At 40.5% G+C, this 25,293-nt stretch overlaps 5 protein-coding genes across 8 annotated transcripts; all 5 read right to left on the bottom strand.

Annotated features, from left to right (window-relative positions):
• Positions 1-83: 83 nt before the first annotated feature.
• LOC105188324 (odorant receptor 24a-like) lies at positions 84-4,655 on the bottom strand. Of its 2 annotated transcripts, XM_011149718.3 has the most exons (6): positions 3,176-4,655; positions 2,583-2,934; positions 2,136-2,366; positions 1,623-1,736; positions 1,378-1,533; positions 84-1,147 (listed from the first exon to the last, which is right to left on the bottom strand). In XM_011149718.3, exons 1-6 carry the CDS (start codon positions 3,505-3,507, stop codon positions 1,097-1,099), a joined length of 1,236 nt encoding a protein of 411 aa, XP_011148020.3. In that variant the 5' UTR covers positions 3,508-4,655; the 3' UTR covers positions 84-1,096. The 2 variants fall into 2 exon arrangements, with proteins under 2 accessions (XP_011148020.3, XP_019699279.2); XM_019843720.2 differs by lacking the exon at positions 84-1,147 and having other exon boundaries at positions 1,154-1,533.
• A 910-nt stretch (positions 4,656-5,565) lies between these two features.
• Positions 5,566-8,338, bottom strand: LOC105188325 (odorant receptor 24a-like). The gene is made up of 6 exons (XM_019843721.2): positions 7,754-8,338; positions 7,171-7,522; positions 6,724-6,954; positions 6,222-6,335; positions 5,981-6,136; positions 5,566-5,755 (listed from the first exon to the last, which is right to left on the bottom strand). Exons 1-6 carry the CDS (start codon positions 8,083-8,085, stop codon positions 5,705-5,707), a joined length of 1,236 nt encoding a protein of 411 aa, XP_019699280.1. The 5' UTR covers positions 8,086-8,338; the 3' UTR covers positions 5,566-5,704.
• Positions 8,339-8,438: 100 nt separating this feature from the next.
• On the bottom strand, positions 8,439-11,984 carry LOC105188326 (odorant receptor 22c-like). Of its 2 annotated transcripts, XM_025308013.1 has the most exons (6): positions 10,556-11,984; positions 10,102-10,453; positions 9,713-9,934; positions 9,505-9,618; positions 9,292-9,447; positions 8,439-9,217 (listed from the first exon to the last, which is right to left on the bottom strand). In XM_025308013.1, exons 1-6 carry the CDS (start codon positions 10,954-10,956, stop codon positions 9,167-9,169), a joined length of 1,296 nt encoding a protein of 431 aa, XP_025163798.1. In that variant the 5' UTR covers positions 10,957-11,984; the 3' UTR covers positions 8,439-9,166. The 2 variants fall into 2 exon arrangements, with proteins under 2 accessions (XP_025163798.1, XP_019699277.2); XM_019843718.2 differs by lacking the exon at positions 8,439-9,217 and having other exon boundaries at positions 9,224-9,447.
• Positions 11,985-13,297: 1,313 nt separating this feature from the next.
• Positions 13,298-15,269, bottom strand: LOC105188347 (odorant receptor 22c-like). The gene is made up of 6 exons (XM_019843719.2): positions 14,770-15,269; positions 14,316-14,667; positions 13,930-14,151; positions 13,722-13,835; positions 13,509-13,664; positions 13,298-13,439 (listed from the first exon to the last, which is right to left on the bottom strand). Exons 1-6 carry the CDS (start codon positions 15,168-15,170, stop codon positions 13,389-13,391), a joined length of 1,296 nt encoding a protein of 431 aa, XP_019699278.1. The 5' UTR covers positions 15,171-15,269; the 3' UTR covers positions 13,298-13,388.
• Positions 15,270-17,158: 1,889 nt separating this feature from the next.
• On the bottom strand, positions 17,159-20,043 carry LOC105188348 (odorant receptor 4). Of its 2 annotated transcripts, XM_011149747.3 has the most exons (6): positions 18,697-20,043; positions 18,229-18,580; positions 17,842-18,072; positions 17,618-17,731; positions 17,405-17,560; positions 17,159-17,319 (listed from the first exon to the last, which is right to left on the bottom strand). In XM_011149747.3, the coding sequence occupies exons 1-6, from the start codon at positions 18,948-18,950 to the stop codon at positions 17,269-17,271; spliced, it is 1,158 nt and encodes a 385-aa protein (XP_011148049.3). In that variant the 5' UTR covers positions 18,951-20,043; the 3' UTR covers positions 17,159-17,268. The 2 variants fall into 2 exon arrangements, with proteins under 2 accessions (XP_011148049.3, XP_019699276.2); XM_019843717.2 differs by having other exon boundaries at positions 17,842-18,580.
• Between the last annotated feature and the right edge of the window lie 5,250 nt (positions 20,044-25,293).

Genomic DNA, 25,293 nt, shown 5'->3' on the forward strand with positions numbered 1-25,293 from the left:
AAGCTGGCGCGCGCAAAGAGAGAGAGAGAGAGAGAGAGAGAAAGAGAGAGAGATAGAGGGAGGGCATATGTGTGCATATGCAAACTGCATGCGCTCTCCCTCGTGCCGCCGCTTATTAAATATTTTGATCGTGTCATGGGCAGTTTGCATACATACACGCTATTGTTGCGGTATGTTGGCGGACGGGACAGGAGAAGGTAAAAACTTCCGGGTGGTCGGTCGACCCTCTCTCGAATTGTCGGGCAAACCGGGATATGCACAGTGTTATTTGCTTTAAAAATGCAAGCAAACGTTGCAGTGAGCACGATTCAATTCCGGTGACCGCGAAGAAAACTTTTGTAGTTCCACAGATGGGAAAGAGAACTCGAATGGACATGAGTGACGAAAAGGAGGGTAGGTAGAAAAAAGGCAGAAGGCAAAAGTTTCTTTTTATAAAGATTTTCTGTTTCGCTCACTGCCGTAGAGAATTTTTCCTGCATTACAGCGAGTTTTTTCCTCGAAAAATGTAACTCGCATAATTCCCCGGGTAAAACACACGGATATGTCTCACAATCAGTTGCGTAATGTTGCATGCGATAACCGTAGAAAGAGTAACTCAGCACCCAAAGATGGGGAAACAAAATAGTAAGGAAAGTTTTGTTCAAATGCTATGTATGCTCTTCTATTCTCTTTGTTTCATTCCCTTTTCCTCTCTCTTTCTTACTCCTCGCGGACGATAAACTTATAACATCAAACTTTAGAGGTTTATAGTGCACTGTAAAAAAGTAAGAACTCAGTCATATATATCTAGGAAGAATTAATTTTCCCGTACAATGTCAGCTTAAGTATCACTTAAAATTTCATTACGCAATTGTCGTCTTTGTTTTGGGTGTTTTAATTAGTTGGAAACAGCATAGTCCACAAGTTAATACATGCGAATAGGTTTCGGTCAGACGAGTAACAAATGCACCAATTTAAAATAATGCGATGACGATTTCTAGATTGTTGTTACATCGATGCGTTCTTGTTGTTATTACAGCAACTACTTAATATTACTGTTATGTGTGGACACTGAAACTGTCAAGATACTATTATCGATCGATCAAGGCGTGGGTCTTCAGTTTATCGCCAATAACACGGAAACATATGACGCCGATGCCTTCACGACCTACAATGTTAGTCGCTGCTGATGTATCATGAATTTTAGTTACATTAATAACGTATATTATAAGCATCATAAAAAAGTAATTTAACTCGGGATACAATTTGATGAAAATCGATAATTCAATTGTCGTTTGTGTGTCGATTTGAAGCCAGCCTGAATTTTAAGCGAACGCATAAATGTTACATTACCGAGCCGGGGAACGTGCAAGAAGAAAACGGAAAGTCAAGACTTACGCTGGCGAAACGCTCCAATGAGAGATCCATGATTTTCCCGATCGTGATGGTCAGACGTTTCTGCGACCTCAGTATCATCAGCAATGTAATTCGATTTTTTCTCGACGTGAGGTTGTACCATAGCGAATCGTAGGCCGCATCGCCGATCATTTGGCTCTGGAAGAAGAACAACGAACAGAATTTTCAGATTTCTCCACGTCGTCGAGAAGCCGTCGACGCTCTCGTGGAAATCGCGAGACGCAAACCTTGGCACTCAGGTATTCACCCGCGAAGCAATATATAAAAGCCTCGAGATTCACCATGATGTAGAATAACATGGACCTTACCAAGATCGCCGGGCCTTCCGGTGTGCCAATTGACTGTAATGACGATATTCAGAATAATTCGGAACAATTCATAGAGTTTTGATAATGTGTACACACAGAGAGCATGAAAAAAGTCCGTCAATGGATTTACTATTGCCTGGAGACCAGACGGCAATTCGATTACAGGGATTAAGAAATTCTTGTAGAAAATTTCCACTCCGTTAATCGCTCTCAGTTACTTCATTCGAGTTTAGCGGAACGAGATCTCACATTTTTAGACGAATCCTCTCACGATATCAGAGACATTATTCTTCATCACCGAGTCTTGGAGTCTGATCTCCATTGAATTACATAAACTAAGATTTGTTTTTCCATACAGATATTATGAATAGTCGTCTGAAATTTCTCTGTTCCTTATGTAACGCTCTCGCGATTTTTGCCGATATTACTCACCGAAACGATGATAAATCCCAGACAGCATATAATAAGGGTATCCGATACGAACAGCATCAGCGCGATGTATGTGTAGAGATTCTCGATATTTTGCGAAAATACGACGATCCGTTGGTGCTTCGTGATCAATGCCCTTATCGTGATTCGGTTCACAGTGTTGATGACGTTTTGGGAAAACCCTCTCAGCAGCCAGTTACGTAGAATATCGATCTGACCGCCGATGTGAAGGATCTAGCATTCGCGTTTCAGTAGTAGCAAAGCATTGCACATTCGCTGTCATTTTGTGTCAACACATTCGCTACCGCGCTTAAATGGAAAGTCACACAGTAGTTTTTCCAAGTAAATTATTTTTATGTGTCACATTAATCTCTGATGATAAATTGGTGCGTCACGTACGTGTAACGTTGGTAGCGAAGGTGTTGTTAATTAAGATATGACAAATCTCACCAAAGAGACAACGAGCGAATTAACGATGGAAACCCCACAGGCGCACATGACCAGGAGGAAGAATTGGAGTATCATAACCAGTGCGTACACGGGAGACGTGTTGACTGTGAATGGTAGCTTCATCTTAAGGATGTGCTGCCGCGCGGACACGTTCATCCGGCGCATTTCATCGGCGTTTACGGCTAGGACGCCGCATATATAGAGCACTATGGCGATCAATTGAAGACCTATGATCCAATGCGAGAAACGGTGCGACAGTTTCGCCCTGCTTGTTGTAATATGAAGACTGTGGTCGGTCAAGCTGCAATTCTTCCAGTCCGTGCTCATCATTTGCAGTATATCGGAAAAGCTTCTACGGATGATCGGGTTCAACCGATCGCGACACTTTTCAGCGCTGATCTACATATCACTCTTTCTTTCGAGTATTAGTGAGTATTAGTGAGTAAAGTAAGGTATAAATGACGAGCTGGTGATGTTGTTTATATGTATGTAATACATGTTCATACTTTTATAGGAAACGAGATAATATAAATTTATCATGTAATCTGCTGTATAATCTCAAAGTAAAGACAGAAGTACACGATACACGTTACCTCTGATTGGCCCATAAAATGGTGAGTTTTATGAATAACAAGGTGTACGCCATAGTGCTGCTCATCCCATCCATGAAGTCGGAAAAATTGTCAGAGTGGTAATGTATCAGCAGGTACTGATACTGCAAAACCTGAACTGTCCCCAACATAACTACCCACAACAGCCGGTAGAGAACGGTCGACGGCAGATATGGCCAGACACCGCAAGCTTGTAGACCGATCTCCACCACGCGACTGAGCGTGCTCATCTTCATGTTTATCGGGGATGGCGGAAAACGCGACAAGATAACCGTTGTCTTTGTCTTTGTGCATCCGGATTCTACGCTCTTCATCCTATACGCACTGAACGACCCAGAGAAGAGAAGTCGTAGCTTTATGTGTCGGCAAATAGCGACCAATCGCGCAAGCACTCGTTAAGTATTACTAACGCACATACGCAAAGTTTGCCGAACATGAAACCACGTATGACGGTTCCAGCGACTATTGTTCTTCACCTCCTCCCCTCTTAACCCCGGATCCTGGGGACCCGGCTTCTACCCCCTCTGTAACCGCCGAGAGTGTATAGCGCAACCGCATGTTCGTTTTAAAAATGCAACAAGCAGCGAACTTGGTAGTGCAGCTTCCATGAGTCGGCTGAGCGCGAAGTTGAAAAGTTTCTCGCTCCTGGGGGAGCATGGCGAGGGTGAGAAACGAGAAAATGCATCGCGTGATTTTGTGCGAACGTTGTTGAAGAGACGGACTATATGCTGAGTATGCTTATAGTTCGCGATTAGACTTCGCTTTGCTCGTCATCGCGAAAATACTGAACTTCGTATTGATGCACTTTTTCCAATCGACCGCCATTAATGTTAATATCTTGTCAAACATTTTACAATTAATGTTCGCTGGTTACAATATCACATTGATAACAAGAACACGAAAAAATGATCAGAACAATTATCATCACTGGGAATTTTATTTGAAAATATTATAGAAACAAACTGAAAACGGAGAGGTCTCGCTGGCACTGCACATCGCTACGTATATTGTTGCGTATCTCATCGCTGTTTACACCAAAATCCCAAGCTTAACTAACAATATTAAGTACGCCATTATTTCACTCAAAGTTTTTATCACCTTGGAGAAGTCGACGCCAGAGAAACTCGTCATAATATACAGATACTGTAAGGTTTGCTCAATCATGAGCATGACGGTTCAAAACAACCCGCGCGGCATGACGTACGATAATTCCAGGTAGATTTCGAAAATTTGATGCCAAACTTGTATCGACTAACTGATCAGATTCTCTAGTTTCATATTTCTATTGATACTTCTTTCTTATAACGTTCTCCTTTTCTTCTTCTTTTTTTTTGATAGAAGCAAATTGATGCGTTTGCATCAATCTCGAAAGGACGACAATTTCGAACATGATGAAATATGTCTGATCGATAGTTTTATGCACGATACATCTGTCTGCGGACTAAAAGTACGCGCGCGCAAAGAGAGAGAGAGAGAGAGAGAGAGAGAGAGAGAGAGAGAATGTTTGTGCATATGCAAACTGCACGCGCCCTCCCTCATGCCGCCGCTTATTAAATATTTTGATCGTGTCATGGGCAGGTTGCATACATATATGCTATTGTTGCAGTATATCTGCGGGCGGGACGGAAGGAACGAAAAATTTCCGAGTGGTCGACTCTCTCTCGAATTATCGGGCAAACGGGTATATGCGCGTAGCGCAATGTTATTTACTTTAAAAATGCAAGCAAACGTACAATAAGCACGATTGAATTTCGAGTGACAGCGAGGGAAACTTTTGTAGTTCCGCGGGAGGGAGAACTCGGATGGACGTGGGAGGCGAGAAGGAGGATAGGTGGAAAGAAAGCATAGGGCGAAAGTTTCTTTTTATAAAGATTTTCTGTTTCGCTCACTGCCGTACAGAATTTTTCCTGCATTACAGCGAGTTCTTTCCTCGAAAAATGTAACTCGCATAATTCCCCGGGTGAAACACACCGATATGTCTCAGTTGCGTAATGTTGCATGCGATAACCGTAGAAAGAGTAAGTCAGCACCCAAAGATGGGGAAACAAAATAGTAAGGAAAGTTTTGTTCAAACGCTATGTCCACTCTTCTATTTTCTTTGTTTCACTCCCTTCTCCTCTCTCTTTCTTACTCCTCGCGGACGATATAACATCAAGCTCTAGAGGTTTATATCGCATCGTAAAAAAGTAAGAACTTAGTCATATATCTAGGAAGAATTAATTTTCCCGTACATTGCCGGCTTAAGTATCACTTGACCTTTCCTTATATAATTATCTTCTTTGTCTTGGATGTTTTAATTAGCTGTAAACAGCATAGACCACAAGTTAATACATGCGAGTAGATTTTGGTTAAGCAAAGAATAAATGCACCAATTTAAAATAATGTGATGACAATTTCTAGAATGTTGTTACATCGATGCGTTCATGTTGTTATTACAGCTACTACTTAATATTACCACCATATGTGAACATTGTGAAGATACTATTATTATTCGATCGAGATGTAGGTCCTTCAGTTCATCGCCAATAACACGGAAACATAAGACGCCGATGCCTTCACGACCTACAATGTTAATCGCTGGTGATGTGTCATGAATTTTAGTTACATTAATAACGTACATTATAAGCATCATAAGAAAGTAATTTAACTCGGGATACAATGAAAATTGACAATTCAATTGTCGTTTGTGTGTCGATTTGAAGCCCGCTTGAATCTTAAGCGGACATGTGAATATTACGTCGCCGAGCCGGAGAACGTACAAAAAGAAAACGAAAAGTCAAGCCTTACGTTTGTGAAACGCTCCAACGAGAGATCCATAATTTTCCCGATAGTCATGGTCAAACGTTTCTGCGACCGCAGTATCACCAGCAGTGCAACTCGACTTTTTCTCGACGTGAGGTCGTACCAAAGCGAATCGTAAGCTGCGTCGCCGATCATTTGACTCTAGAAGGAAAACGACGAACAGAATTGATTTCTCTACGTCGTCGAGAAGCCATCGATGTTCTCGTGAAAATCGCGAGACGCAAACCTTGGCGCTCAGGTATTCACCCGCGAAGCAATATATGAAGGTCTCGAGATTCATCACGATGTAGAATAACACGGACCTCACCAAGATCGCCGGGCCGTCCGGTGTGCCGATCGACTATAATATCGATATTCGGAGTAATTCGGAATAATTCATAACGTTTCGATAATGTGTACACACGGAAAAAGCATGGAAAAAGTCCGTTAGTGGATTTACTGTTGCCTGGAGACCAGACGGGAACTCGATTGCAGGGATTGAGAAATTTCTGTAGAAGATTCCCACCCGGTTAATCGCTCTCAGTTATTTCAATCGAGTTTAACGAAATGAGATTTCACATTTTTAGACGAACCCTCTCACGATAATAGAGACATTATTCTTCATCACCGATTCCGGTCTCCACTGAATTACAAAAACTAAGATTTGTTTCTCCATACAGATATTATGAACAGTCGTCTGAAATTTCTCTGTTCCTCACGTTCTCGCGATTTTTGCTGATGTTACTCACCGTGACAATAATGAATCCCAGACAGCATATGATAAGGGTATCCGACACGAACAACATCAGCGCGATGTATGTGTAGAGATTCTCGATATTTTGCGAAAATACGACGATCCGTTGGTGCTTCGTGATCAATGTCCTTATCGTGATTCCGTTCACGGTGTTTACGACATTTTTGGAAAAAGCTCTCAACAGCCAGTCGCGCAGAATGTCGATCTGACCGCCGATGTGAACTATCTAGCATTCACGGTTTAGTAATCACAAGGCTTGGCACATTCGCTGTCATTTTGTGTCAACACATTCGCTACCGCGCTTAAATGGAAAGTCACACAGCAATTTTTCCAAATAAATTATTTTCATGTGTCACATTAATCTTTAGTGAGAGATTGGTGCGTCACGTGCGTGTAACGTTGGTAGCGAAGGTGTTGTTAATTAGGACATGGTAAATCTCACCAAAGTGACGACGAGCGAATTCACCAAGGAGATCCCGTAGCCACACATGACCAGGTGAAAGAACTGGAGTATCATAATCAGTGCGTACACGGGAGAAGTGCTGACTGTGAACGGCAGCTTCATCTTAAGAATATGCTCCCGCGCGGACACGTTCATTTGACGCACTTCATCGGCGTTTACGGCAAGAACGCCGCAGCTATAAAGCACTATGGCGATCACTTGAAGGCCTATGATCCAATGCGAGAAGCGGTGCGACAGTTTCGCCCTGCTCGTCGTGATATACAGACTGTGGTCGGTCAAGCCGCAATTCTTCCAGTCCGTGCTCATCATTTGCAGTATATCGGAAAAAGTTCTACGGATGATCGGGTTCGATCGATCGCGACACTTTTCAACACTGGTCTATATATCACTCTTTCTTTTAGGTGAGTATTAGTGATTAAGTTAAGTGTAAATGGCGGCTGGTGTTTATGCGCATGTTATACATGTTCATACATTTATGGGAATACGCGATAATCTAAAATTTATCGTGTAACCTGCTGTATAATCTCAAAGTAAAGACAGATGTAGACGATGCACATCTTACCTCTGATTAGCCCACAAAATGGTGAGTTTTATGAACAATAGGGTATACGCCATGGCGCTGCTCATCCCGTCCATGAAATCGGAGAAATTGTCGGAATGATAATGAATCAACAGGTACTGATACTGCAAGACCTGAGCCGTCCCCAACAGAACGATCCAAAATAGTCGACAGATAACGGTCGACGGCAGATATGGCCAGATACCGCAAGCGTGTAGACCGACCTCTACCACGCGACTGAGCGTGCTCATCTTCATGTTCACCGAGGTTGGCGGGAAACGCGACAAGATAGCCGGTGTCTTTGTCTTCGCGCATCCGGATTCTACGCTCTTCATCCTACGCACACTGAAGACCTAGAGGGGAGGAGTCGTAGCTTTGTGTGTCGGCAAACAGCGACCAATCGCGCGAGCACTTGTTAAGTATTACTATCGCCACGTACGCAAAGTTTGCCGAACATGAAACCACGTGTGACGGTTCCAGCGACTATCGCTCTTCACCTCCTCCCCTCTTAACCCCGGATCCTGGAAATGGGTTCCACCTCCTCTGTAATCGCCGAGAGTGGGTAGCGCGATCGTATGGCTGTTTTAAAAATGCATCAAGCGACGAACTTGGTAGTGCAGCTTCCATAAGACGGCTGAGCGCAAAGTTGAAAAGTTTCTCGCTCCTGGGGGAGCGTCGCGAGGGTGAGAAACGAGAAAACGCACCGCGCAAGTTTGTGCGAACGTTGTTGAAAAGACGGACTATATGCTGAGATTATAGTTCGCGCTGGTCACGAACAATCGTGAAAAGTTATGAGCGCGATCATGATTACGATACAAAAAATTTTTCCAGGAAAAGAAAAATTCACTTCGACCCTCGAGCTCAACTCCTCTTCGTGAAAAAGATCGGAAGTCTCGGAATTTCCCATATCAACATGAAAGACGTTTATATCCCTTTAAGTCTGCATTTATTTCTTTCTTTTTGAAGCAAATGAGCGAGCTTACGTAATTACATAGTGTCGAGCACTAATTACGATGTAACTAAAAGTGCGCGTGCACGTCAGGCGTCAAGGGAAAGCGAAATTGTAAAAGTTCTCCCCTCAGAAAACCGCAAGAGATCCCTCTTCATCATGGACGTGCAAATCGAAAGTTGTGGAAAAAATTGTGTGAACGCAGGTTGATCGTTGCATTGTGTGCGTTGACAATATTGTCCTAAGTAGCAGAAATAAATGTCTAACGAGATGAGAAGTTTTCCTTGCGTAATTTTCGTGTTCCAGCTCCGAATTAACAATTATAAGTTACTTTTTTTGCGAAAGAAGAAAAAGCGCGAGTTTCTGCTCGCGAAGAACGAATGGAATAGAAAAGGCTGTCATTTAGAAAAAAAAACTTCACATATTTTCATCTTGTTAATGATAATAGTCATCGTACCCTTCGCTCTTCAATACATCGCCAAAAGCACTGACATATATGACGCCGATGCCTTCACAACCTACAATTTCATAGTTCGTCAAATAACACGCTAATATTTCGCTTATTTGATGAAGCGGCTAACTTCGATCTTACGCTAGTGAAACGCTCCAAGGATAGGTCCATAACTTTCCCACAGGTGATAGTCAGTCGTTTCTGCGATCTCAAAACGATGAACAATACGATCTGACTATCCTTCGCCGCAACGTTGTACCAAAAGGAATCATACGCTGCGTCTCCGATCATTTTGCTCTAAAAGAATGATTGGACGATTGCGTGATTCGTTCAAATTGCCGACGACACGATTACCTTGGCGCTCAGATACTCGCCGGCGAAGCAATATACGAACACATCCAGATTCATCGCGACGTAGAACATTAAGGACTTCACCAAGATCGCCGCGGCGTTGGGCTCACCGAGCGACTGCAATATTCGCAGGAGCGATTCGATATCGCTCGATTAAAGTGGTATTCCTCAGATACGAATAGCAAAGATCACTTTCGACCGCGATACTCACGGCGGCGATGACGAATCCTAAGCAGCAGATGATCAGGGTGTCTGAAAGTAGTATCATGAATGCAATGTACGTGTAGAGATTTTCGATGTTCTCCGACAATAGGATGATCTGCTGATGTTTCATGATTAACAATCGTGATGTGATCTCATCGGACTCGGTCTTGGAGAATGCTCTCGTCAACCAGTCCCGAAGAACGTCGATTTGACCACCGATATGGAGGACCTGTCTTAATGAGTCGATTTTCAGAAGAACTTGCATATGCTTCGGATAAATACTTAATATTTCATGATTATATAGCAACATTTCGAGAAAATCAAAGCCTTCACGATTCGCGCGCTATTCGCGCAAATTCGATTGGCAATGTCGGATTTTGCGTAACTCGGACTCACCAGAGTGACAAGAAGCGTGTTAACAATAGCAATGCCCCAGCCGATGAACATCAGATGGACGATCTGGACCACTGTGACAGTCACATAGATAGAATATGTACTAATTTCGAAAGGTAGTTTCATCTTGAGGATAAGCTCCCGATTATAAGGCTCCCATTTCTTAGGATCACCCGCGTTAGCGGCGAAAATCCCGAGACTATAGAAGAACACTGAGAAAAAATTTGTATGAAAAATTATCCTCGAAATGCGGCGCGCGACTAATGTCGCTTTGGTCATGATGCTCAGGTTATGGTGGTTCGACGTGTGATCCTGCCAGTTCATCATCATTATTCGCAATATATCGCTGAACTTTCTACGGAAGACCGGACTCGATGTTGAAGTTTATCTAACTGTCAGTTGTCACGTGAGGTGACGCGATACAAGCCTCGATCACAAGGTCGTTAACACGTCTTACCGTTGATTGATCCACAGGATAATGAGCTTGATGAAGAACAGGGAATGGGTCATCGCGCTGCTCACTCCGTCCATGAACTCGGAGAAGTTATCTGTATCATTGTTCATGACTACGTAACCGTACTGAAAGACCTGAGCTGTGGTCATTGCTATAATGCAGTACGATCGGAAGAGCACAGTTGACGGTAAATATGGCCAAACCCCGTAAAAGTGAAGCCCGATTTTCACTATCCGACTAAACGTGCTCGTCCGCATCCCTCTTTTTTCGAAAACGTTTCGTACGAGACGATCGAGTGATCGCACTAAAATCTCTCTTTTTCTCTTTTTCTCTCTATCTGTACTTTTCTCCGCCGGATCGACGAACTCACGTCGAGTCGAACTCACACCAGTGTCGTCGACCATCGGCCGGTCGAATCACCCTTCGTTATTAAATATTACTGATAGTACAGCGTATAGACGAAAATGCAACTACAGGGAACTGCAATGTTAAAACTGTAATTGCTCGGCGATTCAACAAAGCGGTTTCTTCTGACCGTGAAGTAAGCGCGTACTTCCTCCCCATGTCGACCAACTTCCTCCCGCGATGTCATTGTATGTCTATTTTAAAAATGCATGTAAAGTAAAACTCTCCTCGAGGAAGAAAGAGACTTCCACGAATCGCCGGCTCTATGTTCCACTCTCTTTCTACTACATTGAACTGTAAATTCTTGTATGAGAAATTTTGCTGCGAGGGGTGCGTGCTTGCGAAAACCGATGAAGAAGAAAAAGAAGTGAAGACACTTGTCTTGAGATTATGGGGTTCTGTTTATTGAAAAAAGAAAAGACGTGCTTCCAGCACAGAAATCATAATTCAAGTCACGCTTATGAGGGCATTTGCTGTCGAAGGAAATCGGACGATTATCAACGATGCTGGTGAACGAGAATAAGAGAAGAAATGAATCTCGACAGGCGGTTCTTCGAGATCGGAGCAAGTGTTAAGTTGAGCCATAGCAGAATGTTATCAAATATCATACGAAGTAGTACCGTACGAATATTTTTCCATAGCCTGAAGTGTGTGAAGTTTGACCAAATTGAGATCACGCTTAGAGATAATCTCGGCAATGTCTGAGACCTTTTTATAAGAGTTTGCAAGGCGTTCCCCGCATGTTTTCTTCCATGAAGCTGCCCAGTCGCGGTACGAGATGGAAAAGTCTTCTTGTTCTATGGGGGAGAATTGTGAATGGTGGACGGGAGACGAGTTCGTCGAAACGAGGGTTCGATGAGATAAAGCGCAACAAGATATTTTCGCATCGCAGATATTTGCGAGAAGGAAACTAGGGGGAACAAGGAAGAATAAAAACAAAGTTTTACAAGTTGGAGTTGTCATTAACGAAAGTGACTATCTTGGGATGCTATTATATACAGGTACGGAACACCCTGTATATATACATGGTGTTCCGTAAGTCGAGGTCAATCGCTCGAGAGATGAATGGGGAACCACAAACAAGAAAGAAAGTTGATATAAATATAGGTCCAAAAATGCGTTGTTTTCGAGTTATCGCCATTTTTATGTTAAAATTTGAAACTGCTTTGCTTTCGAATTTTTTGGTTTTGGAATTCCGATGGTTTTTATGAGTTTCAAAACACAACTAAAGTCAAATAAAACACACACACACATATACACACGACAGAGAGGGTTTGGAGTCACTAAATACCACAGGAGTGACGAACTGTGGGGTCCTGATCTCTGCTAAGGGATGCTAAGCGGGCTGTACCTCCACGCGGTGCATCCTGGGTAGTGCTAAAACAGCCCGTAATTTTTATTTGACTTTAGTTGTGTTTTGAAACTCATAAAAACCATCGAAATTCCAAAACCAAAAAAATTCGAAAGCAAAAGAATTTCAAATTTTAACATAAAAATGGCGATAACTCGAAAACAACGCATTTTTGGACCTATGTTTGTATCAACTTTCTTTCTTGTTTGTGGTTCTCCATTCATCTCTCGAGCGATTGACCTCGACTTACGGAACACCCTGTATATATATATATATACTTTTTTCCAACCTGTATTGCGAAAAAAACGTGAATGCATTTAAAAACAAATAATGTAAAAGATTTGAAACAGGGGTGTTAGAAAAGTAGGATTTAGAAAAAAGATGCATTTATTTTCATACTACTATGATCACGGACAATTGCAAAAAGTTATGAGCGCGATCATGATCACGATACAAAAAATAACATGGAAAAGATGAAAAGTTCACCTCGAGCCTCGAGCCCGACTACTTTTCGTGAAGAAAGTTGGAAAACTCGGAACTTTCCGTATCAACGCTTGTATCTTGTAGAGACGTTTATATCCCTCTAAATCTGCACTTATTTCCTTCTCTGTGAAGTACGTGAGCGAGTTTATAATTATGTAGTAACGAGAACTAATTACGATGTAATTTAAAGTGCGCTTGCACATCAGGCGGAAATAAGAGAAAGCGAAGTTGTAAAAGTTCTCCCCTCAGGAAATCGCGAAAGATCTCTCTTCATCATGAACATGCAAATCGTAAGTTGTGGAAAAAATGGTATGAATGCAGGTTTATCGTTACGTTGTGTATGTTGATAATATTGTCGTAAGAGTTATATTGTCGCAGAAATAAGCGTCTAACGAGATGAGAAGTTTTCCCGCGCAATTTTCGTATCCCAGCTTCAAACTAATAATTGTGAAGTTTTTTTGTGACTTTTTATGAGAGAAGAAAAAGCGCCGATTTTTGTTCGCGAAAAATAAGTGAAATAGAAGATATTGTTGTTTAGAAAAAAACTTCATATATTTCCATGTTGTTAATGATATTGGTCATCATAGTATTCGCCGTTCAATACATCGCCAACAGCACCGACATGTACGATGCCGATGCCTTCACAACCTACAATTTCATCGCTCGTCAAATAATTGGCTAATATTTATGTGATGAAGCGGCTAACTACGATCTTACGCTAGTAAAACGCTCCAAAGACAAATCTATGATCTTCCCGCAAGTGATGGTCAGTCTTTTCTGTGATCTCAAAACAATGAGTAATACGATCTGACTGTCTTTCGCCGCAACGTTGTACCAAAGGGAATCATACGCTGCGTCTCCGATCATTTTGCTCTAAAAGAATGATTGGACGATTGTGTGAATCGTACAAATAGTCGAGGATACGATTACCTTGGCGCTCAGATACTCGCCGGCGAAGCAGTATACGAACACATCCAGATTCATCGTGACGTAGAACATTAAGGACTTCACCAAGATCGCCGCGGCGTTAGGCTCACCGAGCGACTGCAATATTCGCAGGAGCGATTCGATATCGTTCGATTAAAGTGGTATTCCTTAGGTACGAATAGCGAAGGTTCCTTTCGACCGCGATACTCACGGTGGCGATGACGAATCCTAAGCAGCAGATGATCAGGGTGTCTGAAAGTAGTATCATGAACGCGATGTACGTGTAGAGATTCTCGATGTTCTCTGACAACAAGATGATCTGCTGATGCTTCATAATCAACAATCGCGATGTGATTTCATCGAGCTCGGTTCTGGAGAACGCTCTCGTCAACCAATCCCGAAGAACGTCGATTTGACCACCGATGTGGAGGACCTGTCTTAATGAATCGACTTTCAGAGGAACTCGTGTGTGCTTTGAAGAAACTTTGTATCCCATGGTCATATAACGACATTTCGAGAGGACCAAATTCTTCACGGTTCGTGCACTATTCGCGCAAATTCAATCGGCAAAGACGGTTTTGCGCAACTTGGACTTACCAGAGTTACAAGAAGCATATTGACAATGGCAATGCCCCAAGCGATGAAAATCAGATGGACGATCTGGACCACTGTGACAGTCACATAGATAGGATATGTACTAATTTCGAAAGGTAGTTTCATCTTCAGGATAAGCTCCCGATTATATGGCTCCCATTTCTTAGGATCGCCCGCGTTAGCGGCGAGGACCCCGAGACTGTAGAGGCATACTGAGAAAAAGTTTGTATGAAAAATTATCCTCGAAATACGACGTGCGAGAAATGTCGCTTTAGTCATGATGTTCAGGCTGTGGTGGTTCGACGTGTGATCTTGCCAGTTCATAGTCATTATTCGCAATATATCGCTGAACTTTCTACGGAAGACCGGACTCGATGTTGAAGTTTGTCTAACTGTCAGTTGTCACGTGAGGTGACGCGATACAAGCCTCGATCACGAGGTCTTTAACACGTCTTACCGTTGATTGATCCACAGGATAATGAGCTTGATGAAGAACAGGGAATGAGTCATCGCGCTGCTCACTCCGTCCATGAACTCGGAGAAGTTATCTGTATCACTGTTCACGATTATGTAGCCGTACTGAAAGACCTGAGCTGTTGTCATCGCTATGATGCAGTACGATCGGAAGAGCACGGTTGACGGTAAATATGGCCAAACCCCATAAAAGTGAAGCCCGACTTTCAATAACCAACTAAACGTGCTCGTCCGCATCCCTCTTTCTTCGGAAACGCTTCGTATGAGACGAACGAGTGATCGCACTAAAATCTCTCTTTTTCTCCTTTTCTCTCTATCTGGACTTTTCTCTGCCGGATCGACGAACTCACGCCGAGTCGAACTCACACCCGTGTCGTCGACCATAGGCTGGTCGAATCACTCTTCGTTATTAAATATTACTGGTAGTACAGCGTGTAGACGAAAATGCAACTACGGGCAACTGCATTGCTAAAACTGTAATTGCTCGGCGATTCAACAAAGCGGTTTCTCCTGACCGTGAAGTAAGCGCGTACTTTCTTCCCATGTCGACCAACTTCCTCTCGCGATGTCATTGTATGTCTATTTTAAAAATGCATGTAAGGTAAAACTCTCCTCGAGGAGGAAAGAGGCTTCCACGAGCCGCTGGCTCTATGTTCCACCCTCTTTCTACCACATTGAACTGTAAATTCTTGTATGAGAAATTTTGCTGCGAGGGGTGCGTGCTTGCGAAAATCGATGAAGAAGAAAAAGAAGTGGAGACTTGTCTTGAAATTATGGGGTTCTGCTTATTGAAAAAAGAAAAGACGTGCTTCCAGCACAGAAATCATAATTCAAGTCACGTTTCTGAGGGCATTTGCTGTCGAAGAAAATCGAACGGTTTACCAACGATGCTGGTGAACGAGAATGGGAGAAGAAGTGAATTTCGACGAATTTCTATTCTTCGAAATCGGAGCAAGTATTAAGTTGAGCCACAGCAGAACATTATCGAATATCGTACGAAATAGCGCTGTAAAAGTATTTTTCCATAGCCTGAAGTGTGTGAAGTTTAACGAAGTTGGGGTCATATGCAAAGATAATCTTGTCGACAATCGAAGTCTAAGATTTTTGAAAAGTATTAAAACCCGCGCCGCGTTTCCTGCATGTTTTCCTCCTTGAAGCTGCCCGGTCGTGGTGCAAGATGGAAAAGTTTTTTTGCTTTATGGGAAAGAATTATGAACATTGGACGGGAGGCGAGTTCGTCGAAATGGGGGTTTGATGAGATAAAGCACAATAAGTTTCGCACCGCAGATATTTGCAAGAGGGTAACTAGGGGAAGCGAACACGATCACGACGCATGTAGGAAGAATAAAAACAAAGTTTTGCAAATTGGAGTTGTCATTGATGGAAGTGAATATCTTGAAATGTTATTATATATACAGGGTGTCCCAAAAGTAACGGACTACCCTAATAACTCTTCAGTATTGAAGTTTCAAGGAAAATGATCTGAATAAAAGTTGTAGGGATTTAAGTGAGCTACCTTATGATGACCTTGACTTTAATTTCGACCTCTATTTTCAAGGTCATTTGAAGGTCAACTTGCGTTTTTCAAATGTGAACCTTTATTTTTATTACACTTTTTTTTCTACCAATTAATTTGAACAATTTTTATCTAAAATACTTTTTTATTTTCCTAATATTTTTTGAGATATTTGAGGAAAACTTGATAACTTTTTCAATATTTAACTTATTAACTTATTAACGATATCTCGCTATTTGTCGGAAGAAAAAGTGGTACTATACTTTCTTGCTTTATTTGGTCTCAAGAATATATTGTTACAGTAACGTCCTTATTTTTGTTAATTTGATGATTTTGAAATTTCCAAAAGTCTGTAAGTTAACAAAAGTCAAAGCGCTATTGTAATAATATACTCTTAAGACTAAATAAAACAAGAAAGTCTAGTACCACTTTTTCTTCCGACAAATAGTTAGTGAGATATCGTAAGTTAAATATTGAAAAAGTTATCAAGTTTTCCTCAAATATCTCAAAAAAATATTAGACAAATAAAAAAATGTTTTAGACAAAAGTTGTTCAAATTAATTAGTAGAAAAAAAAACAGTGTAATAAAAAATAAGAATTCCCATTTAAAAACGCAAGTTGACCTTCAAATGACCTTGAAAATAGAGGTCAAGGTCAAAGTCAAGATCATCATAAGGTAGCTCATTTAAATCCCTACAATTTTTATTTAAATCATTTTCCTTGAAACTTCAATATTGCAGAGTTATTAGGTGGGTCCGTTACTTTTGGGACACCCTGTATATGTTTTTTAACTTGTATTGCAAAAAAAACACGAATGGATTTAAAAACAAATAATGTAAAATATTTGAAATAGGGATGTTATTTAGAGAAAAGATGCATTTATTTTCATACTACTGTGAATATCACTAATGCTCTACGACTCGTGTAATTCTATTGTAATAGCCAGTATAAACACTTTGCCTACCTTCAATACATCGCCAAGAGCACCGACATATATGACGCCGATGCCTTTACGACCTGTAACGTTATCGTTCATCATTTATCGCGCACAAATGTACAATACACATCTATTTGCGGATCAATCTTTGCGGACGAATCTTACGCTAGTGAAACGCTCCAAAGAAAGGTCCATAATTTTCCCGCAGGTGATGGTCAGTCTTTTTTGCGATCTCAAAATGATGAATAATACGATCTGACTGTCTTTCGCCGCAACGTCGTACCAAAGGGAATCATATGCTGCCTCTCCGATCATTTTGCTCTAAAAGAATGATTGATCGATTGCATAAATTGTTGAAATCGCCAAGAATGCGATTACCTTGGCGCTCAGATATTCGCCGGCGTAGCAATATATGAACACGTCCAGGTTCATCGTGACGTAGAACATGAAGGACTTGACTAAGATAGCCGCGGCGTTGGGTTCACCGACCGACTGCAATATTCGCAGGATCGATTCAGTACAATTAGATACAATTGTATTGATGATACAACGGTATTCTTCAGATACCAATAGCGAAGGTCACTTTCGACCGCGATACTCACGGTGGCGATGACGAACCCTAAACAGCAGATGATCAGGGTGTCGGAAAATAATATCATGAATGCGATGTACGTGTAGAGGTTCTCGATGTTCTCCGACAATAAAATGATCTGCTGGTGTTTCGTGATCAACAGTCGTGACGTGATCTTATCGGACGGTTCTGACTCGTTTCTGGAGAATGCTCTCGTCAACCAGTCCCGAAGAATATCGATCTGACCACCGATGTGGAGGATCTGTCTTAATGAATCGACTTTCAGAGGAACTCGTGTGTGCTTTGGAGAAACACTTTGTATCTCATGGTCACATAACGACATTACGAAAAAATCGAAACCTTCACGGTTCGTGCAAATTCGATCGGAAACGTCGGTTCTCACGCAACTTGATCTCACCAGAGTGACGAGAAGCGTATTGACAACGGTAATGCCCCAGCCGACGAACATCAAATGGACGAACTGGACTACCGTGATTGTCACGTAGATGCGATACGTGCTAATTTCGAACGGTAGTTTCATCTTCAGGATAAGCTCCCGATTATACGGCTCCCATTTCTCAGGATCGCCTGCGTTAGCGGCGAGAACTCCGAGACTGTAGAAGAATACTGAGAAAAATTGCATGAGGATAATTATCCTCGAAATGCGACGCGCAAGAAATGTCGTTTTCGTCATAATGCTCAGGCTGTGGTGGTTCGACGAGTGATCCTGCCAGTTCATCGTCATTATTTGCAATATTTCGCTGAACTTTCTACGGAAGACGGGACTCGATGTTGAAGTTTGTCTAATTGTGAGCTATCGCGTGAGATGACACGATATGACGTGAGATGACTCGGTCACGAGGTTGTTAACATGAGCGCGTCTTACCGTTGATTGATCCACAGGATAATGAGTTTGATGAAAAGTAACGAAGAGGCCATCGCGCTGCTCACGCCGTCCATGAACTCGGAGAAGTTGTCTGTGTCACTATTCACGACCACATAGCCATACTGAAAAACCTGAGCTGTACTCAACGCCATGATACAGTACGATCGGAAGAGCACCGTTGACGGCAAATACGGCCAGACGCCAAAAAAGTGAAGGCCGATTTTCACTATTTGACTAAACGTGCTCGTCCGCATCCCTCTTTCTTCGAAAACGCGTCGAAAATGCGGAGTCGTACGAGACGATCGAGTGATTCCAATCAGACTAAAATCTCTTTTTTTTCTTTCTCCCTCTATTTCTGTCTTTCTTCGCAGGGTCGACAGTCGAACTCATGCTCGTGTCATTGACCATTCGAATCGCCCCTCGTTATTAAATATTACTGAAAGTACAGCGCGCAAACGAAAATGCAACTACGCGCAACTGCACTGCTAAAACTGTAATTGCTCTATGACTCACCTAAAGCGATTTTTCCAGTCCGCGAAGTAAGCGCGTACTTCCCTCACCTGTCACCCAACTTCCTCCCGCGATGTCATTGTATGTCCATTTTAAAAATGCAACATGTAAGGTAAGGCTCTCTTTGAAGAGATTTCCACGAACGGCTGGCTTCATGTTCCACCCTCTTTCAACCACGTTTGAGCGTAAACTTTTGGATGAAAAGTTTTGCTGCGGGGGTGCGTATTCTCGAAGACTGGTGAAGTAGAAAAAGAAGTGAAAACTTGTCTCGAAATTATGGCGTATTGCTCATTGTGAAAGGAAAAAACGCGCTTCCAACACAGAAATCACGATTCAAGATTTAGTGTGCTATGGGGCATTTTCTGTCAAAGAAAATCGGACTGTTCATCAACAATGCGATTAAGTGAGAACGGGAGAAGTAAATATCGTCTGTTGATTCTTCTTCGTAATCAAAGCTAATATTTAATTGAGTCAGAATAGAACGTGATACCGAACATTGACCGTACGAGTATGTTTCCATAGCTTGAAGTGCGTGAAATTTGACAGAGTTGATTTCTTTAAAAGTACGAGGAATCGCAAGGCGTCCCCTGCATGTTTTCCTTCCATTAGGCTGCCCGGACGCGGTATGAGATGGAAAAGTTTTCTTGCTGATGGGGAAGAATCGCGAAGGGTGCACAGGAGGCAAGTTCGTCGAGACGGGTGTTCGCTGGCATAAACTGCAACAAGATTACAGTTTCGTACCACAGATATTTGCGAAAAGGTAACGAGAGGGTAGCGAATATAATTATGACGATGGGGATGTACGCTGCGCGACATGTAGGAAGAATAAAAATAAAATTGCCAAGTTATAAATTTGTAATATTATTATAAATTTGGAATCGCCATTGATGCAAGTAAGTATGTACGTACTTCGATACGTTACATATATTTTTTGTATACACATATATGTATATATATATATATTTATATATATATTTATTTATTATCTTTCTTTAAATTTTATACTGCAAAAAAGACATAAATATATTTAAAAACAAATAACGTAGGAGAATAGAAACAGGTTTGTTATTTATAGAAAAACAAGTCCATTTCTATATTTTATTCTATATTCTATATATTCCATATTTCTATATTATTACTGTAAATTTCATTAGTTCACTGTTACTCTATTGCTTATACAACGCTATGTTATCAATCAGTATTTCGTCTATCAAGAGTCCATTGCCAATAGTACCGATATATATGAGCCTGATGCCTTTATGACCTGTAACGTAACCGTTCGTCATTTATCTCGTATAATTGTGCAATTATAAATGTCAGTATAAAAAGTAACGAGAAGGCTACAAATAAATGCCGATTTGTCAATCTTCGCAGCGAATCTTACGCTAGTGAAAAGTTCCAAGGAGAGATCCATGATTTTGCCGTTTGTGATCGTCAGTTGCTTTTGCGCTCTCATTATGATAAACGAGATTATGCTGGTATACTTGCGGAGCATCGTACCAGAGACAATTGTACGCCGCCTCTATGATTTTTATACTCTGAAAAACAAAGGGGATGAGATCGTTGGGGTGGACAAAACAAAGGGGGTGAATCGTTGAGATCGTCGGAGACACTAACCTTGAAGCTCAGATATTCCCCGGCGAAACAATATATGAAGACTTCGAGATTCATTGTGATGTAAAACAATATGGACTTCACTACGATTACTCCACCATTGGGCGTACCGATCGACTGCGATTTTCGTGTTCACGGTTTGGTAATTCAGTGGGAATTAATTGTATCGGGGTAAATTAAGCCATTTGCATCAGCAGCGAATGTATTAAGATTCGGTGATATGAGAATATTTATATTATTTTTGAAAAATCTCTTTTATACATAAAATTTTTTTTGAGGGCAATACTTTCAAAGATGCAAACGGATGAACGTAACGTTCTTTTGGTACTTCCACGGTGTTTTTATCGAGTATCGCAAAATATCTGTATTCTCAAATATCTTTATCCGATATTTTTCGTCGTTCATGTTACTTACGCTAACGATGATAAAGCCTAAACAACATGTAATCAGCGTATCCGACAATAGTATCATTAATGCGATGTACGCATAAATGTTATTAATATTGGTTGAAAACTTGATGATCTGCTGGTGCTTGAAGACTATCGAGCTTATTGTAATCTCGTCTGTCTTACATTGCGACGTATCCTTGGAGAACATTTTCGTGACCCATTCGCAAAGAATATCAATTTGCCCACAATCGTGAAGTATCTAAAATTTATTAGATATGAGGAGATTTTTGAAAAAAAGATAGAAAAGAATTATTTTCGAAGTTAGAAAATTATATCCAGAAAATACGCGTGAATCATTACGTCACTAGAAATGGTTTTGAATGAGATAATATAGACTCACCAGAGAGAGCAGGAGCGAATTAATAAAGGTGATACCGCAGGCGATCGACAACAGATGGACGAACTGCACGCCAATAAGGCCCCAATAAATCGAATTTGTCATATTGATTGGAAAGTCCACCTTTAGAAATTGCTCTCGCGCTCCCGGGTTTGCGACCTTGTAGGGATCGTGCGCGTTAGAAACGAGCGTTCCATACATATAGAACAGCACAGAGACCACTTGCAGACTGATGATCAACTTCGAGACGCGATGTGCGACATGTGCTGTCTTTGTCATCACACGTGAGCCGAAGTCGTTCGAGGTGTAATTCCGCCAGTCGGCGTCCATCACTTGTAATATCTCTTGAAATGTTCTACGGAGAAGACTAGGTTCGCATCGGGTTCGTGCTAACGTTTGCCTGGCGAGAAGCTACCGAGAGTCGCGTTTTATCACAGGATCAGATCGAATATGAATTTTATTTTGGAAAATTACTAGTGCAATCGTAGTGAATTTCGTAGGTGAAGAAAATTTCTTTTTCCAACGAAGGTCTTGCTGCTTAAATTACTAATAACATTATTTATGTATAAGTTGCTCTGTATCTGCAACGATAATCCAGATGCGAGATCGCGTTACCTCATGATTCACCGTTGATTATGCCACAATATGTTGAGTTTAGTGAAAAGTAACGAGGAGACCATTGCACTGCTCAGCCCCTCTATTAATAGAGGGAAGTTACCCATAACCATGTACACATACACGTACCGATATTCAAAGATTTGAGCCGTACACAGTACCATGATCCAATATGATCGAAACAATACGGTGGTCGGTAGATACGGCAGAATGCCGTATATGTGAAGGCCGAATTTCACCAGTCGACTGAGTGTACTCGTCAACATTTCTTACAAATCCCTTCGTGAACGACAAGTGATATTTCGCGGAGGGACTTGAACCAGGTCTACATCGTGAAGTAACTTCACCTGTAGCTAAGATCTCTCCGCAGGTTACGATCGCTCGACCGAACCCAGTACCACGTCATCGGGCTTTAGCATATTTGAATTGCCATTCTTTAAATATTCATGTTGCATCTCATACAAAATTGCAGTTGTGCGCTACAGTAATTTCAGTTCCGACAATAACTTCCGCGATTGAAGATCAAAGGATGCATCGTGTGCTTTGGTCGTGTATATAAATATGCGCGCTCTCATTAAAAATGCAACGAGTAATATCGCTAAAAGAATATATTTTTCTCGAGCTATTCGCTGCGCGCGCATACTTCAAAATTGCTTCGGCAATAAAGATGTCGCCAGGATGTCGCGAGGCCGTAAGGTGAGGACGTATAGCGACGAGAAGACTAGCCGATGCGTGAAGATAGCAGTATATGTCGTGAATGCTCGCGAGGAGGATCGGACAGTCGACTGATAACGGCATAAGTAGGAATAAAGCGTTGATGAAAAGACAAACTTCGATGGGTGATATTTGTTCTTCTTTCATGAAGAAAGAGCTGGAACGGATGTGTGATATTAGGTACTGTTAAATATGTCTTCTTTTTTATTATACTGCGTCAGAATGTTTGGCAATGTATATTGCTCGGGAGAATTCACTTGTGACTTCGCAAATAATCTTCATATGAACTAAACGGATTCGTCGCGATGACCAACCGATACCTCAGAAAAAGAAACGTTACCTTTGCTCGCTGGTTCACACAGATGAATCCGTCGACTTTCTTAAGATTAAGAAATTCACTAAATGCTCAAAGAAAGATGCGAGAATGCTTCTCGCAAGATAAAGAATGGCAAGCGTGAGCGAAGCAGAAGATAAATGCGTGAGTAATGATTGGCAGGTGTCATATTTATGTCACTTTAAAATTGAACAATTGTTTTTCAATTTTGACAAATTTACACTCTGAAAGAGAATTTTCGCCATGTTCGCTGAAAGTTTTACAAATGAGTAAATCCTTTTATTTGGACTATTGGAATAATTATAATATCAAATCGGAAGAAAAAATCATTGTATTTACGACTCTATGCGTATATCTTATAAGCTGCTTATATACTGTGCTTGTCAGTTATCGCATAGAGAGAGAACTGAAGCTACAGCAAATCGATGTTTCAGCAAACTATATCCGCTCGTTTATTCGGATATATTTGTTATAAAACATCGTTCACTCTCTGCAGAAACTCACTAATTATGTGTACAGCTGGTGACAGTAATAAATGTACAATATCCTTTTCACATACGAATATATAGGGTGTCCGGAATTTTTCAAAAACAAAAAATTGTGAAGATTAATCAGATGAAAGTGAGAAGAAAGTTCATGTACCATTTTGCAAAAATCGCAATAATTATTAAGTTATTAATGATTGAAAATGATCACATCTAGAGATTTTTTAATTGATAATTTGGAAATTTGCGTACTTATTTGCAAAATAAGCGACAAGTGCAAGATTCAAAGTTCAAAGTTCAGTATAATAATACTAATATCTATCGCTAGACACAATAGCCGTCATATAATTGTAGATTAGATTATTTTGAACAAAAAAGTCCTATATATATGTACACACACATATATAATCTGAACTATAATTCTAAATTTGAATATGATAATATATGATAATAAAAAAAATGATGAATTATAATTTGAACATATATAATTTGAATTATATCATATAACATTATATTATATAATTTATTATATAATATATTATATAATATATTATATAATATTATATAATATTATATAATATATTATATAATATTATATAATATATTATATTATATTATATTATATGATTATATATATAATATATTGGGTTGGCAACTAAGTGATTGCTTAAATAAGAATGAAAATTCAAAATTTTTAATTTGCTTTTTTAAATTTTTTTCAATGCATGTATGCGATACATTGAGCTTCTCTGCAATATCACGTGTTGTGCTATGACGATCTGAATCGATAATGGCCTTGATATGGGTCTCATCGACTTCAACTGGACGGCCAGATCGTTGAGCATTTTTCAATGAAAAATCACCAGAACGAAATCTGGCAAACCAATTTTGACACTGCCTTTCTTTCAAGGCTTCATTCCCATATACGGCATATAACTTCTTGTGTGCTTGCGATGCGTTCTTGCCTTTTCGGAAATAATACAATAAAATATGTCTGAAGTGCACGTCTTGCTCTTCCATTTTTAAATTGGGATAAAAACAAAACTAAAGAACTAATCGATATAATTTTTGTACTAAATGAAAGGTAGAAGTCCAAACAATAAGAAAAAAATATAGGTTAGGTACTTTGAACACGTTAACGAAACAAAAGAAAGTGTAAAATCCATCTGTCGACAAAATCCGCAATCACTTAGTTGCCAACCCAATAATATAATATATTATAATATTATAATATAATGTTATATTATAATTAATATATATATATATATAATATTATATTATAATATAATATAATATAATATAATATAATAATATTATATAATTTATCATATAATTTAAATAACACATCTCTTAAACAAAACACATTGATATATATTGTCGATAATATCTCTGTTCATTAATTGTACACTTGCAATTACAGGAAACACTGATGAATTAGCAAATATTCGTACTTACCAAGGTTAACAGTAAGAAGTCCAACACATCTAAGATATTAGCGGTACTCATCTGACGAATAAATTGTGTAACGAGAACAGCTAT

The sequence above is a fragment of the Harpegnathos saltator genome, unplaced genomic scaffold (genome assembly GCF_003227715.2).
Source record: "Harpegnathos saltator strain DR-91 unplaced genomic scaffold, Hsal_v8.6 scaffold133, whole genome shotgun sequence".
In the NCBI taxonomy this organism is placed as follows: Eukaryota; Metazoa; Arthropoda; class Insecta; order Hymenoptera; family Formicidae; genus Harpegnathos; species Harpegnathos saltator.

What these genes read in the sequence shown, in the direction of transcription:
- LOC105188324 (XM_019843720.2), bottom strand. Translation starts at nt 3,507, where the DNA reads ATGAAGAGCGTAGAATCCGGATGCACAAAGACAAAGACAACGGTTATC. An exon ending in ATTTTATGGGCCAATCAGAG is followed by an intron (nt 2,935 to 3,175) that starts GTAACGTGTATC and finishes GATCATCCGTAG; the next exon opens with AAGCTTTTCCGATATACTGC. An exon ending in GTGAATACCTGAGTGCCAAG is followed by an intron (nt 1,534 to 1,622) that starts GTTTGCGTCTCG and finishes TTCTTCTTCCAG; the next exon opens with AGCCAAATGATCGGCGATGC.
- LOC105188325 (XM_019843721.2), bottom strand. Translation starts at nt 8,085, where the DNA reads ATGAAGAGCGTAGAATCCGGATGCGCGAAGACAAAGACACCGGCTATC. An exon ending in ATTCGCTCGTCGTCACTTTG is followed by an intron (nt 6,955 to 7,170) that starts GTGAGATTTACC and finishes CGTGAATGCTAG; the next exon opens with ATAGTTCACATCGGCGGTCA. An exon ending in TGGGATTCATTATTGTCACG is followed by an intron (nt 6,336 to 6,723) that starts GTGAGTAACATC and finishes TCGATATTATAG; the next exon opens with TCGATCGGCACACCGGACGG.
- LOC105188326 (XM_019843718.2), bottom strand. Translation starts at nt 10,956, where the DNA reads ATGGTCGACGACACTGGTGTGAGTTCGACTCGACGTGAGTTCGTCGAT. An exon ending in ACACGCTTCTTGTCACTCTG is followed by an intron (nt 9,935 to 10,101) that starts GTGAGTCCGAGT and finishes TCATTAAGACAG; the next exon opens with GTCCTCCATATCGGTGGTCA. An exon ending in GCGAGTATCTGAGCGCCAAG is followed by an intron (nt 9,448 to 9,504) that starts GTAATCGTGTCG and finishes TCATTCTTTTAG; the next exon opens with AGCAAAATGATCGGAGACGC.
- LOC105188347 (XM_019843719.2), bottom strand. Translation starts at nt 15,170, where the DNA reads ATGGTCGACGACACGGGTGTGAGTTCGACTCGGCGTGAGTTCGTCGAT. An exon ending in TAGGATTCGTCATCGCCACC is followed by an intron (nt 13,836 to 13,929) that starts GTGAGTATCGCG and finishes CGAATATTGCAG; the next exon opens with TCGCTCGGTGAGCCTAACGC. An exon ending in GCGAGTATCTGAGCGCCAAG is followed by an intron (nt 13,665 to 13,721) that starts GTAATCGTATCC and finishes TCATTCTTTTAG; the next exon opens with AGCAAAATGATCGGAGACGC.
- LOC105188348 (XM_019843717.2), bottom strand. Translation starts at nt 18,950, where the DNA reads ATGCGGACGAGCACGTTTAGTCAAATAGTGAAAATCGGCCTTCACTTT. An exon ending in TAGGGTTCGTCATCGCCACC is followed by an intron (nt 17,732 to 17,841) that starts GTGAGTATCGCG and finishes CGAATATTGCAG; the next exon opens with TCGGTCGGTGAACCCAACGC. An exon ending in GCGAATATCTGAGCGCCAAG is followed by an intron (nt 17,561 to 17,617) that starts GTAATCGCATTC and finishes TCATTCTTTTAG; the next exon opens with AGCAAAATGATCGGAGAGGC.